Source organism: Diachasmimorpha longicaudata, chromosome 16 (assembly GCF_034640455.1).
Source record: "Diachasmimorpha longicaudata isolate KC_UGA_2023 chromosome 16, iyDiaLong2, whole genome shotgun sequence".
Taxonomy (NCBI): Eukaryota; Metazoa; Arthropoda; class Insecta; order Hymenoptera; family Braconidae; genus Diachasmimorpha; species Diachasmimorpha longicaudata.
In genome coordinates this window covers 5,553,391-5,565,942 of record NC_087240.1, presented here as the reverse complement: position 1 = coordinate 5,565,942, position 12,552 = coordinate 5,553,391, and the positions used below count along the sequence as shown (strand labels likewise).

General features: G+C 38.6%; 4 protein-coding genes across 4 annotated transcripts; 2 read left to right on the top strand and 2 right to left on the bottom strand.

The window, feature by feature from the left end:
* The first annotated feature begins 149 nt into the window (after positions 1 to 149).
* Positions 150 to 2,024, top strand: Nclb (no child left behind). Its single transcript, XM_064135534.1, has 4 exons — positions 150 to 333; positions 429 to 487; positions 567 to 706; positions 787 to 2,024. The coding sequence occupies exons 1-4, from the start codon at positions 265 to 267 to the stop codon at positions 1,989 to 1,991; spliced, it is 1,473 nt and encodes a 490-aa protein (XP_063991604.1). The 5' UTR covers positions 150 to 264; the 3' UTR covers positions 1,992 to 2,024.
* On the bottom strand, positions 2,012 to 4,885 carry LOC135170041 (YY1-associated factor 2). The gene is made up of 3 exons (XM_064135538.1): positions 4,296 to 4,885; positions 3,491 to 3,999; positions 2,012 to 3,323 (listed from the first exon to the last, which is right to left on the bottom strand). Exons 2-3 carry the CDS (start codon positions 3,665 to 3,667, stop codon positions 2,982 to 2,984), a joined length of 519 nt encoding a protein of 172 aa, XP_063991608.1. The 5' UTR covers positions 3,668 to 3,999; positions 4,296 to 4,885; the 3' UTR covers positions 2,012 to 2,981.
* Positions 4,886 to 5,069: 184 nt separating this feature from the next.
* LOC135170038 (N-lysine methyltransferase KMT5A-B) lies at positions 5,070 to 8,879 on the top strand. The gene is made up of 4 exons (XM_064135536.1): positions 5,070 to 5,272; positions 5,739 to 6,442; positions 6,571 to 6,761; positions 6,971 to 8,879. The coding sequence occupies exons 1-4, from the start codon at positions 5,263 to 5,265 to the stop codon at positions 7,179 to 7,181; spliced, it is 1,116 nt and encodes a 371-aa protein (XP_063991606.1). The 5' UTR covers positions 5,070 to 5,262; the 3' UTR covers positions 7,182 to 8,879.
* A 326-nt stretch (positions 8,880 to 9,205) lies between these two features.
* Positions 9,206 to 11,833, bottom strand: LOC135170037 (uncharacterized). The gene is made up of 2 exons (XM_064135535.1): positions 11,682 to 11,833; positions 9,206 to 11,460 (listed from the first exon to the last, which is right to left on the bottom strand). The coding sequence occupies exons 1-2, from the start codon at positions 11,814 to 11,816 to the stop codon at positions 10,348 to 10,350; spliced, it is 1,248 nt and encodes a 415-aa protein (XP_063991605.1). The 5' UTR covers positions 11,817 to 11,833; the 3' UTR covers positions 9,206 to 10,347.
* Between the last annotated feature and the right edge of the window lie 719 nt (positions 11,834 to 12,552).

Here is a 12,552-nt window from a genome sequence, read left to right as displayed (position 1 = left end):
TCGAGAGAATGTTAATAGAGTAAATTTTAGACTCGAAAAAAATAGAAAACTTTTGCCATTTAATTATTGTGCGTCAGTAAGAAGTCAGTGATCTAAAGTATTCAAAAAGACGTCCGTTTGGCGCCACTCCCGCCGCACATGCGCGGCAGACGTTCAGTTCCCAACCATCATCCGAAGAAATTTCGACATAAACACGTGTTGGAACACATAAACATATTTACCTAAAGTGATTTTGTACAGAGATTTTATAATTCTAATTCTATAATGAATGTTAATGTTGTACCGTGTACCACGTGGGTGAAACGTGGTGTTGCAGCTCCAAACCCTGAAAAGGTAATTTCAATCCCACAATAATTGAACATACTATTCTTCGATGACCTATATTTCAAACTTGAACATAAAATTAATCAACAGAGTTCAAATCATAGGTCCAGTTAACGCCTGCGGAATTGGAAGGAATCATCAAGAGGACACAGACACAACTCGAGTGATTATTTTTGAAGATGAACTAAATGATGTTATATCAGTAAAAAACACAGGTATCTAATCACTTGTCTTCATTTCAGAGATATCGACAGTGATTCAGAAGTGAATGACCAGAACGATCACGTTGTAGCCAATGGTAATCAGACGACAAATAGTGCTCCATCCGGAGAGAACGCAGCGTCGACAGATGAGTTTAATTTCGAAAATTATGATGATGAAGGTGAACAGAGAACGACTGCATATTTTTATATGATTAACAATAAAATTAAATAATCTAAAGCCATTTCCCATCAAAATTAGATGGAAATATTCACTGCAGTATCGGAGGATTGGCTGTGATAAATGCTGATGGTACAGATCCTTTTGTGACAGTTGGTGAGGATGAGGACGTAGATTCAGAGAAAGAGGATGATATCATAAAGCCAGATGACAATCTTGTTCTTGTTGCACACGTCGAGGGAGATGCAAGCCTCCTGGAGATCTTTGTTTATAATGAAAAGGAGGGTTCCTTCTATTGTCACCACGATCTTCTGTTGCCGGCATTTCCGTTGTGTATGGAGTGGCTCAGTTTCGATCCTTCTGATGCTAAACCAGCTAATTTCTGCGCCATTGGGGACATGACTCCCATAATTCAAGTGTGGGATTTGGATTTGATCGACTGTTTGGAACCGGCATTTACTCTGGGCTCTAAACCGAAAAAGAAGAAGAAACAAAAACGTGTGGGACATAAAGACGCTGTCCTGGATCTATCCTGGAATTCTAATTATACGCACGTATTGGCGAGTGGTTCAGTAGATCAAACTGTGTTGTTGTGGGATTTGGAAAATGGTACCCCAGTAACTAAAATCAAGCACTTCGCCGAGAAAGTTCAATCTATTGCATTTCATCCGCGTGAAACCCACCATTTGTTGACTGGCTCTGCAGACAGCACCGCTAAATTATTTGACTGCCGTACTGACGATACGTTTAAATCCTGGGAGGCAACTGGCGAAGTGGAGCGAGTTCTGTGGAATCATTTCGATCCAAACTATTTCTTCATAAGTACGAATAATGGTAACATTGAGTGTGTCGACGTGAGGCAAGGTCAGCACGTTTGGCAGAAAAAAGCTCACGAAAAGGAGATTACCGGTTTATCACTGAGTTCATCCTGTCCTGGATTACTAGTGACAAGTTCTGACGATAGTGTAATTAAGATATGGGACGTGTTAGACATTCATACGATGGACCTTGTATTCGAGAAGAAGACAAACCTGGGAGCCCTCCAGTGTCTCTCCTCGTGCCCAGACAGTCCCTTCGTGTTCGCCTCTGGAGGGGACAATAAATCCCACAATTACAAGGTCTGGGATCTGATGGAGATCACAGCTGTTGCGGAGAGATTCAAGGGAAGAAGTTTAATAAATTCTGATAGTGTGTCAACGAGCAGTGACAGCCACCAGGGTGAACTGATGGAGGTCACTGAAGACATGGAATGCATAACTTTGAAAGACAAAAATAAAGTTAAATAAATGAGTCCCGAGAGGATGAGTCAATTCAACAAAGTTAGATTTTTATTTCCTTTTGTTTGTCATTTTTTACTACTTCAATAATTTACACCTATAAGTGTCATCGTACATATAAAAAAAAAAGTACAAGTATATTTTCATTCTGACCGATTATTGGAAATATATTCATTATTCAGTACCGAAGGGGGAAAACGAGGTAAGTTTAAGTGTGTGAATTCGGTATTCTCTTGATTCCGTGATGTCCACCAAAAACAAATCAATCAATAATCAAGACTGGCCGATCTCAATCTAGCACTTCGTTGTTGTACTTATTGCATTCTATTTTCCATTACTGATATACAATAAATACATTGTCGTGCAGTTAAAGTGTACAATCTGGTCTTAGACACCTTCACCCCTCTGGCTCCACGTCGACGATATACCGAATTTGATAAAGAAAAAGTGAACGAAAGTACGGCAGTGTAAATGCGTAGATATTAAATTATGCTGTTGCATATAAAATTTATACACGAATTTGATTTCACCATTTTGTATCGTAATTTCACTTAGTAGAAAAATTCTATATTGAGCAAAAGTAAAACGAAATGAAGAGGCTGAATAACGCGGTATTACACAATTTATCCTTGGCTAGTCGTAATAAATTATTACCCCTATGAACTTTAATAACTATCATTAGTGTATGATTTAAATACACGTTTTTACCTAGCCTAATTTTTTCACTTATTCAATAAAACAAAATTGTGTACGTACATTACAATTAGATGATTATTTTTCAAGAATTATTACAATTAAATATTAAGCACAAAGTCAGTAGCGAAGCGGTAAATCGGTTCATGTCATTGACTTGGCTCTCAGGTCAATTACCAGAGATTATCTCGGAATCTACAGGTGATAACGAAATTCTTGTAATTACGAATTTTGTATCTCGAGATATTCGTAGAAAACTGGCCGCCAGTCAAAATTAACTGCTTCGCTGCTGAAATAAAAAATAAGCTAAACATCAGTTCCTATGTCCAGACTCCGTGAATCTTGATTCGAATCGTGTTGACTTCCATTCTCAGACGATGCACTGCTTGACAATCCCGATTGATCCGAATTTTTTTTCACTTTAGGCTTATATTCAGTTATAACTACAGTCACATTATTGACAGTAACTTCGTTAATTTGAGCGGAACTACGATCAACATTTTTCAGTCTAGGTGGATGACGATTTTTCCGCCTTGGTTTGTCCAGTTTACGTTCCTTATTGCTATTGACAGAGCTCGCTGTACTACTTCCACTTCCGCCTTCCTTTTTTCCTGGCTTCAACGGTGGCACATATTGCTGTTGAGCCGCCTGTCGACGTAAAAAATATTTGACATTTTTAATGTCATTTTTTGACCCTGATTGATTTATTTATTTATTGTAAGTTTTGTCTTACAATATGATCCCGTAAAAATTGACGAAAAAGACAGTGAAAATTGGGATTTCTTTCTGTCTATTTAATCTAATGATTAACAAACCTGTTGAGCCACCAGTTGCGGATTAATGCGGGGCTTCCGCGTTGAGGTACCTTTACGCACGTCACACATGAGGCACTTGAATGCTTCTGCTGTATTAGTATACGTGCAGACACTGCAGTCCCAATAATTATCTTCCAAAACCTTCGCCTGACGTTTGCCGCTTCCCGAATGGTTCATTGTTCATCAGAGTCAGTATTACAACACTGAGTCTACTCAGATGAGAGTTTGCCGCCTCCGCAGAAGTTCTTTTAGCTTCATTAACACTGTCGTATATTTTATTCATTAATGGACTTGATTTTATTCTTCAAATGATATCGGATACTCCTCAGCGAGAGCCAAATTTAATAATCGTAGGTGGTGAACTGGTTGACCTGCTTGTGCATCAACTTAACAGTTTACACTCCTTCGAGGATTCGGTCTTCCAGGTTGAAGGAATTGGGCTGGTGAGCGGATCCACTTGATTTACGATCGTCATTTTGGTGGGAGGGCTATCTTAATGGTGGGGTAATCTGGAAAAAGGAATGCAATGAAGCTTCGTCAGGGGTGGGCCCTTGATTTTTTAGGGAGAAAAGTGATTAAAAAATCTCATGTTAATTATTTATTTTGATTATTTAATTTATGGCTCAGCACCGAAGGTTTGTGATCGTTCTAACTTAAGTTTCAAAATGGTGTCTGCACATTATATACAGTTAATATCTGATATATAAATATATGCCAATCACTTGGTGTACAATAATAGCTGAGGAAAAAATGTTGAAAGACTTTGTGATTGGTACGAAAAAATTCAGAAAAATTATCAACTCACCAAAACAGTATCGTGCTTTCTCACACCCTAAATACAATGTTTACATCAGCAAAATCACTGAACTCCAGTGGTTCCATCGAAACTGACGTCCCCTCAGGTTCAAAGATCATTCGCAGATTGATTCCACAAGGGGTAAATGACCAAATTAATTTTTATCATCGAGAAAAAAAATGGTACGCATCATTCGGCGTACCTACACGAGCCCATTGACAGCTGTGCATGTGTTCATGTATTCGAACGCTCCCTAATATCCGTGTGTATGTGTGCTGCAGGTATATATCGTCAATATGGGTAAATCCAAGTGGTCCATGAACGACTGAGATAATTTCCAAATGCTCTCGATTTTTTAAATCACAATTATGTGGCCTCCAGAACAACAAGGTCAACGCAAAGTTTTATTCATGCAAAATTCGTCGTCTATGAGGGAGTTTAATTTTTATTGACAAACAATTTAGAGAGACTGTTGGCACTGTTGTCGTCTTGTCCTCCAGGGGTGGTCAACTACATTTCACTTATTGGAATTGACGGGAGCTATTCCTCTGCCCCCGAAATTGTCTGCACATGCGTCTTCCTTATCCTCTGGAGAATAATCAAAATATGAAAAACCACTCGGAGCATTCGAGAATCAGAATTTTTTTCCGAGTGATTCTGAGTTCTGAAAAATTTATTTTTTTTACCAAAAATGTCACTAGTCACCATCGTGGGGGATAGCAATTTTTTTTTCCAATTTTTCAGTCATAAAATTACTATTTAATCGAGAAAAAGTTCTAGGTAGCAACGACGCGGCCGCCAATGGCGCTAGTGAGTTTCGAAGGAGGCTGGGGACGCTGGGTTTTAGAAAATTGTATGGAATTTATCAAGTGTTCGGGACAGTTGAAAATTAAATCGAGTAATTAGTGATTGAGGTGTACCCCGAGTCATTCTGGACTCGTGTTGATATTCATCCTTCCTCACTCCAATAATCAAGATGGTGAAAGGTATGTCTTTCTGTTGGAATTGAGGGTGAAATTATTTTGGTAATTTCTACCGAATTCAGGTTATATTTTGATGCTGCCAATGCCGTTGGCATGGGAATTTCAACATTTTTCAATAGCATTTTGGGGAGGGCAGTTGGACGGGCTAGTTTGGTCTCCTTAATTTGACATTGACATCGCGAAGACATCGTAATTAACGACGAGTCCTCTAATTGAATTATTAGATTGTAGAAAACTTTCCTAGGAGACGCCATAGAGGCTCTATGAACAGCCCGCCATATTTGAATTGACGTATGGGGCGAGAAATGACGGTGACGTTTGTGGTTTTGTTTTCCGGAATGAAAATGGGACGATAAGACGAAACAAATTGATAGAATAATCCGAAGAGTTTGATGGAGAACCGACTTCATCGGTCAATTTTATTAAATATTTTAGGATTTTTTTTTTACAATTTATAAATCCTCTTCAGGTCGAAGAAAACGTACGGCAGCCCCCAGTTTGATTCACACGAGATCGACAGCCCTCCACGGGGCGAACGGAGTCCTCGTGTCCCCCATGAGGAAGGGAATCAAACTTGAGAAGAAAACGGACGGAAAAATGAGAGAAATGAGCCCCGGAACTCGAGGAATTGCGTCATACCTGTCACCTCCATCATCTGGCATCGTAAATGCAGAAAGGACGAAGATCGTCCAACAAGTGACGAGCCATATCATTACAGAAAGTGAACTCTACATCACAGACATTCAGGTGAAGAATGAGACTGAAGAGTTCTCAGGAATTTCATCGATTACCCCCATGAAGGAGCTCTTCAAGACAGATGAGACTCCAGTTCATGTACCATGTGAAGATCCGCCTACTCCCCATCGAATCAATATGCCAATTGTACAGAGTGATGACTCGGACAGGAGTTCGACCGAGGATGATAAGAAACATCTGATTGTCTCACCAGTACTGGCCAAACCGTTGGGAAAAAAAATTGGGGGAAAAGGAAGGGGAAAACTCAAGGCTAATGGGGGTAATCAACGTCTTGCGGATCTTAATGGCCCTAATCACAAGGTCACAGAGTACTTTCCGGTCAGAAGGAGTGTTCGTAAATGTAAAAAGACTGTTTTAGAAGAGAAACAAAGGGATCTTGAGAGCAAGGTCATTCGCCAAGCTGAGGAGGGCTTGGAGGTTTGTATTATTCAATCACTGGCGGAGTAATTAATAGTAATGGGATTTTTTTTTCAAAATGAATATCGTTAAAGTAGTAAAGTAATTCATGTACAAATTATTTAGTGCCATGGGACAATTGATTTCAGAAAAAGTATTTTGTGGGGAAAGGAAGAGGAGTCGTGACAACTCGGGAATTCACAAAAGGTGAATTTGTGGTGGAATACGTAGGAGAGCTCATCGATCAAGTCACAGCGAAGAAACGTGAGGCTGAATATGCCAAAGATCAAAGTACCGGGTGTTACATGTATTATTTTCAACATCGTGGACATCAGTATTGGTGAGTTAACTTCGTCATTTTGTCTTCATTGCATATTTATTTATTTATTCATTCATTCTGCATCGAGACTCAAAAGGATTAAGTTCATCAGGAAGGGAAGAGAGTCATGATAGCACGTGGGGTTAAATAGATAAATAATTAAATGAATAGAATGGCTCTAAATCCCGAAAAACATCTAATTTTTTCTTCAAATTTTCGTTTTGCTGCAGCGTTGATGCAACAGCCGAGAGTGATAAACTCGGAAGACTCGTCAATCACTCACGCAATGGTAATTTAATAGCTCGAGTCGTTGAAGTTGACACAATACCCCATCTCGTCTTGACTGCTAAAGAGGACATACCAATAGGCATTGAACTGACGTACGACTACGGTGATCGTAGTCGAGAGTCCATCAGGAACCATCCCTGGCTTGCATTATAACCCACCCACCCATCATTGTAGATAATTCATGAAATATTTGGATAATGACACTCTTCATCAATCCCCCCCCCCTCCCCTCATGTTAATTCCGGTGATTCAATAGAATTTTTCTCTCACATCTAGATAGACTTTCACTGCCTTTGATGATAATTGTTACGATTTAATATTATTGTTTTTTAATTTGAGTGGATTTTGCGATGGTAAGACAGAGGTGGGATAATGAATTCTCGTATTCAATTTTGCGTTGTGATTCGTCCATTGGGATTTGCTCGCCTGAGAAATTTTCAGAGCTGGCTGGAGTCAAAAATGATTGCGTTTTCATGAAATAGTCCCCAGCTCTGAAATTATCCGATAAAAAGAATTCGCCCAATAAAAAGAAATTAAACAACACGTGGCATTTGACCCACATGTGGGAAAAATAAAATTGGCAAAACCGATGACAGATAACTTGGGGGCCCTACCGAAACATCGGGCATAATTAATTTGCTAATCAATATCATGAGATGAAACTCATTCAATCAGAACACGACGAATACTTAGTATTATAGACCGTCGGGTATTTAATGATCAAGCAATGACCCTTGATTTTACAATGCACACCTGCACTTTTAATCCCTCACTCTGATATAATTTTATTCCGTGTATTCATGACTAGATATTCGTAATTCAGCGCTCGAGGTGGGAAGCCGATGATTAATTTCATTGCTAGTACACTGCCAAAAAAATCATCGTGCTTCAGAGAAGAATAAATTATTGTTAATCCACAGGAAAAAGAATTTTTGAATTTAATTTTTTTGTCGACGTCTTTTTACAGATTCAAAAATATTTGAGTAGAATGAAACTTTGTTTGACTTTCAAACATAATTGATATTTTGCCAAATTTTTCGTTTCATTTAGACGTCTTTAGTTTCTGAATAAAATGAATAATTATTTGAATGTAAAATATGAGTTAAAATGTCCAGGTAATTTTTATTTCCTTCAGACTTGCTTTCAAATCTGAAACATATCTACAACAGTCATGTGAAATGAAGAAATTTTTTTTTCGGTGGATCGCATGTGTTGATCTCTTCCTGGGCAATTATTTATTGTTCACGTCTCAAATGTATTGCCCGCTGTTGACACATTTGACTTAGTTAATTGTCCCCTCACCTGCTTCTTAGTTAATAGTATAGATGTATTTTACCTGGCAGAGGAGCGTCTTTGCTGCCTTGAAACAACTAGTAATTTGAATAATAAATTGAAAGAAAAAAATCAGCCGGAGCGTATTCAGATCCCGAAGAAATTTCATTGTAAATAAAGAGTGGAGATCTGAAATGTGAAACAGTTCTTGCATTGGGGAAACCATAAATTCAGACATATTTTATTGATAATTCTGAAGGGGTGTGGAAGGAATTTTATACAGGGGGCTTATAACAAACTTTCTCTTTTAGATGAACATATTGGTTTCCGGTGAATTGATGACTACGTATTACATATTTTACTGGATGACTGTTGTTCTGTGCTGAATTATGTTTTCTTTAATAAAGAACGAATGTAAGAAAAATGATAAATGATCAATATATCTCCCAATAATTATTTTATTGTTATCAATTAATTTTTTTATGAATTAATATTTTTAGAATTATTTCGTTTTATTGTGAACTAAATTTTTTTTTCAATAAAAATGTTTCTTTACGACAAATTCAATTTTAAAACGAATTTCTGGGTTAATATCTTCCAATAATTTCCAATAAATCAAAACCAACCGAATTACATTATTTCGCAGAAATGAACGACCTCATTTACGAAAAAATAAAATTCCACCGTTGTGTCGATTCACTAAAAATCGCTGAGGAACCGCCGAGTCATCATTTTTTCACGTTACATCATGCGTGCTTGACACGAGGACTTAATCGCGATTTTGAACAATTTAATGACATCATTTCAGACGAAACGACATAAAGTTTTTAAAATATCGAGAAAAAAGAAAGAGGGACATGGATTTGAGGTCGGGATTATCATTGAGTACAGCCAAATGCAATAGATTTAATGCATCATCATATTTTATTTCAGTACAATTGAAAATAAATTGATTAATCAATAATTCATCATCACTGATAGTATTACAATCTAATGTAATTCATCGGCGGTGCCGTATGCGCCGTAAACCAATTTTCATGAGGGAAATGGTGGATAAAGAAGTTTTTAAACAATAAGAGGAATTCAAAATAAGAACAAGCAAATTTTTCTGTGTTAAGATAATTACCCTATCAGAATCGAATTCCTCGCTTAATGAAAATAGCATCGAGGGATTTGTTTTGCTCAAACCTTTCTATCCAACCTTTTTTACCTCATGTTTTTGGTTTAAAAATGGTCTTTAAAATAGTCCTAGATTGTTATAATGACAAAAAATTAATTTAAAATTAATGTTTAAGTGATGTTTTTCAATGGAAGAAGATCTTTCTATTGATGATCCCGACTAAATAAGAAGTAAATGATTATTTTCCATTGTTGAATATTAAAGTAGTACTGAACAGGTGCTTAGAATAATTAGTTTATAACGATTGAAATGAAGAAAAGAATTACCCTTGGGGTTTATGCATTTCAATCATACGGTAGGCCAGGGCGAATCGTCAATCTGAATAGCTGGGGTCGTTTTCGAAGTGTCGGAGTACGGAAAGAATTTCACGTCGAACTGGACGAGACATTTTTATTTCTAGAGAGGCAAGAAGAGAGTTGAAGAGGTCTTTTCTGAGAGGAAATCGGGTCCCTCAATTAGCAGATGAATTTTTAATGAAAATTACCAGAAAAAAAAATATTAAAGAGCCGAGAAAAAAAATTGCAAAATATTTTCGACGTCATCTGCAATTCATCAGCTTTAAAAAAATATTGAGCATCCGATGCGATACCTAATTCTGATTGAATTTATTATCTTTTTCTGCGCGTGAAATCCACAAGCAGACGCTTCGTTGCCTCTTAAGCACTTTTCTCTATCGCTAGGGGGTTTTCTTCTACGTCAACTGAACGGAAAGAACTTTGTTTCTTGATTGATGGTTTTTGAATAGTTATAATCTCCTTCACAACCTTGGAAGGTCTATTTACCTAAATAAATCAGAAAATTGGTTGTATTTTAAAAATATTTTTCCCTCTCACGATAGAGAATTATTGTAGAAATAAATATTGAGTCCTAGTTCGGTATTTTAATCTCAGCAGCAGGGAGAAGCTCAACGAGCTTCACCGCAGTTGCTGATTGTGATTGCGGTGCGCGATTGCTCCGGCAGTTGGACTCCTTATCGCACCCAATTATAAGATCCACATTGGGTGTGCCGCCTACCTGGCCGCCCTGGGCATAGTTTTGTCCGGATTTACCATCCTTAAAGGAAATCCTGACGGACGGCTGTGATTGTCCGCTGCACGGTGGTTCAGGGAGGGCCTGGGGAGCTTGTGGTCGGACCGGTTTGTCAGACACCAGGGAACTCCACATGTTGTTGATGTTGTCGATGAGCACCAACAAGCGATGCTCCTTGAGCTTTGCACACAGTTTGTCAGGATTGTCGCTGAACTCGGCCACGTCAAACAGAGCGTTCGTGAGGGATCTCAAACCGATCATTATCTCCTGTAGGACAAATGGCAACGAGCGGATGGTTTGCAACTTCTTCTTGAGGGCAAGTCTGCATTCGGGGTCAGATGCTTTGGACGCGATCTCATCGATGTACTCAGGAGCGAGGAGCTGGAGCCGAAGTCGCAGCTCGTCGATGAACGAGGCTATCTGTTCATCCTGGACCAGGCGCTCGGTCCGCCGAAGCAGAGAGATAATATCCTCACGTAACCTGAAAGACGGGTTGCGGATCTTCTCCTCCTCCCTTTCCTCCTCTTCACTATCTTCAGATTCCACCATTGACTCTAGGATTCCTTCATCGGGGGCGGTAGGCTTCTCAATAATTTCAATAGTTGCAGCTGAATTTCCGGAGTTAGCTGGTGCCACCGACGACAGCAGCCCCAGAATTTCACGGAGAGAAGTGAAGATTGTCTGCAGTACCGTGATCTCATTGTCAGTTCCCGATTCGTCGTTTCCTTTCGTGGACCAGTCGATGTTCAGCAGGTTCTGCCAGGATGAGTTGGCACAGCCCAGGAGCTTGAAGATATTCACAATAACTTTTGAGATGGCTCCTGTACCTTTCAGGAGATCATTGTTCTCTAGGCATGTGCAGGAGGCACCTTTCGATCCATGAACAAGGTCTGAGGATTTACTTTGAGTTAGTAAGGGGCCGCTCAAACTTCCCGAATCGATGGGCGACACCTAAAAGGGATAATTCACTGGGTTAGAAAAAGGAAAAATGGCAACTTATAACTTTAGTGAGGTATCTGATCATCTCATTAAATTTCGAGATTAATAATAATAGAAATTCAACTGTTCGATTCAGAAAAAACCGAAAATAAATATTAAAAAATTGGGAACTGCTGGAGTCGCCCCATCAGCAACAGTCCAGATAACCATCCGTATTCGGGATGTCTACACACCTCAGCCAGAAGTTGCACAGGGCTAGCGGATGACAGACCAATTAAAGTCCCAGTGGTCAAAACCACGATTGTTAAAAATGTGCTAATTGGAATTCTCATGTTGGATCCACTTGAACACTCTGATGAATCCGTCATTCAGCCCGGAGTTCATATAGTCGGTCCTCTCAAGGATCTGTACGATAAGGCACGCTCGCCCGTGTCGGCACATATCAACATCCCCCATTGAACTGATTTCAATCCGATGATTACTAGCAGTCTGCGATACCCAGGTTCACTTCCGTGAGTCTGCGTGTCCCTTTGGTAAATAATAATTCGTTGCACAAATTGTTGGGTTGCGAAAGACTATATTATCTTATCAAAAATATTTCCACATGATTTCATTTATCAGAATTATTGCCTGAAGACCTCAGGAGCGACGGGAAAACGTGGCTCAGGACGAGCTGCGCATTTAAAGGGCTTATTAATTATGTAATTGATTGGTGGATTGATTGATTGATTTATTTATTCATTTGAGGAGCTTGAAATGATTGGGACTGTTTCGGCAACTGTCTTAAATTATTTGATTTATTCATAATTAACTATCAAATGTCGGAGTTAATGTCTTCCAAAATTTGATAAATGAATAAAATAAAAAATCCCTTCGTCGTATTCCTCAGGAAGTAATGATTTTATTTATGAAAATCGTCATTTAAATGTTTTGTTGACTCGCCGAAAGTGATCAACAGCTGACTCATTGTTTTTCGAACTTTTCACGAGCGTAAAAACAATTCTTGCAATTACCAGATGGAAAATTATCCTCGCATTGCCTATAGTAATTTTTTAATCCGCTTTTAAATAAAATAAAAAAAGAAATCGACTAAAATTTCGTCGG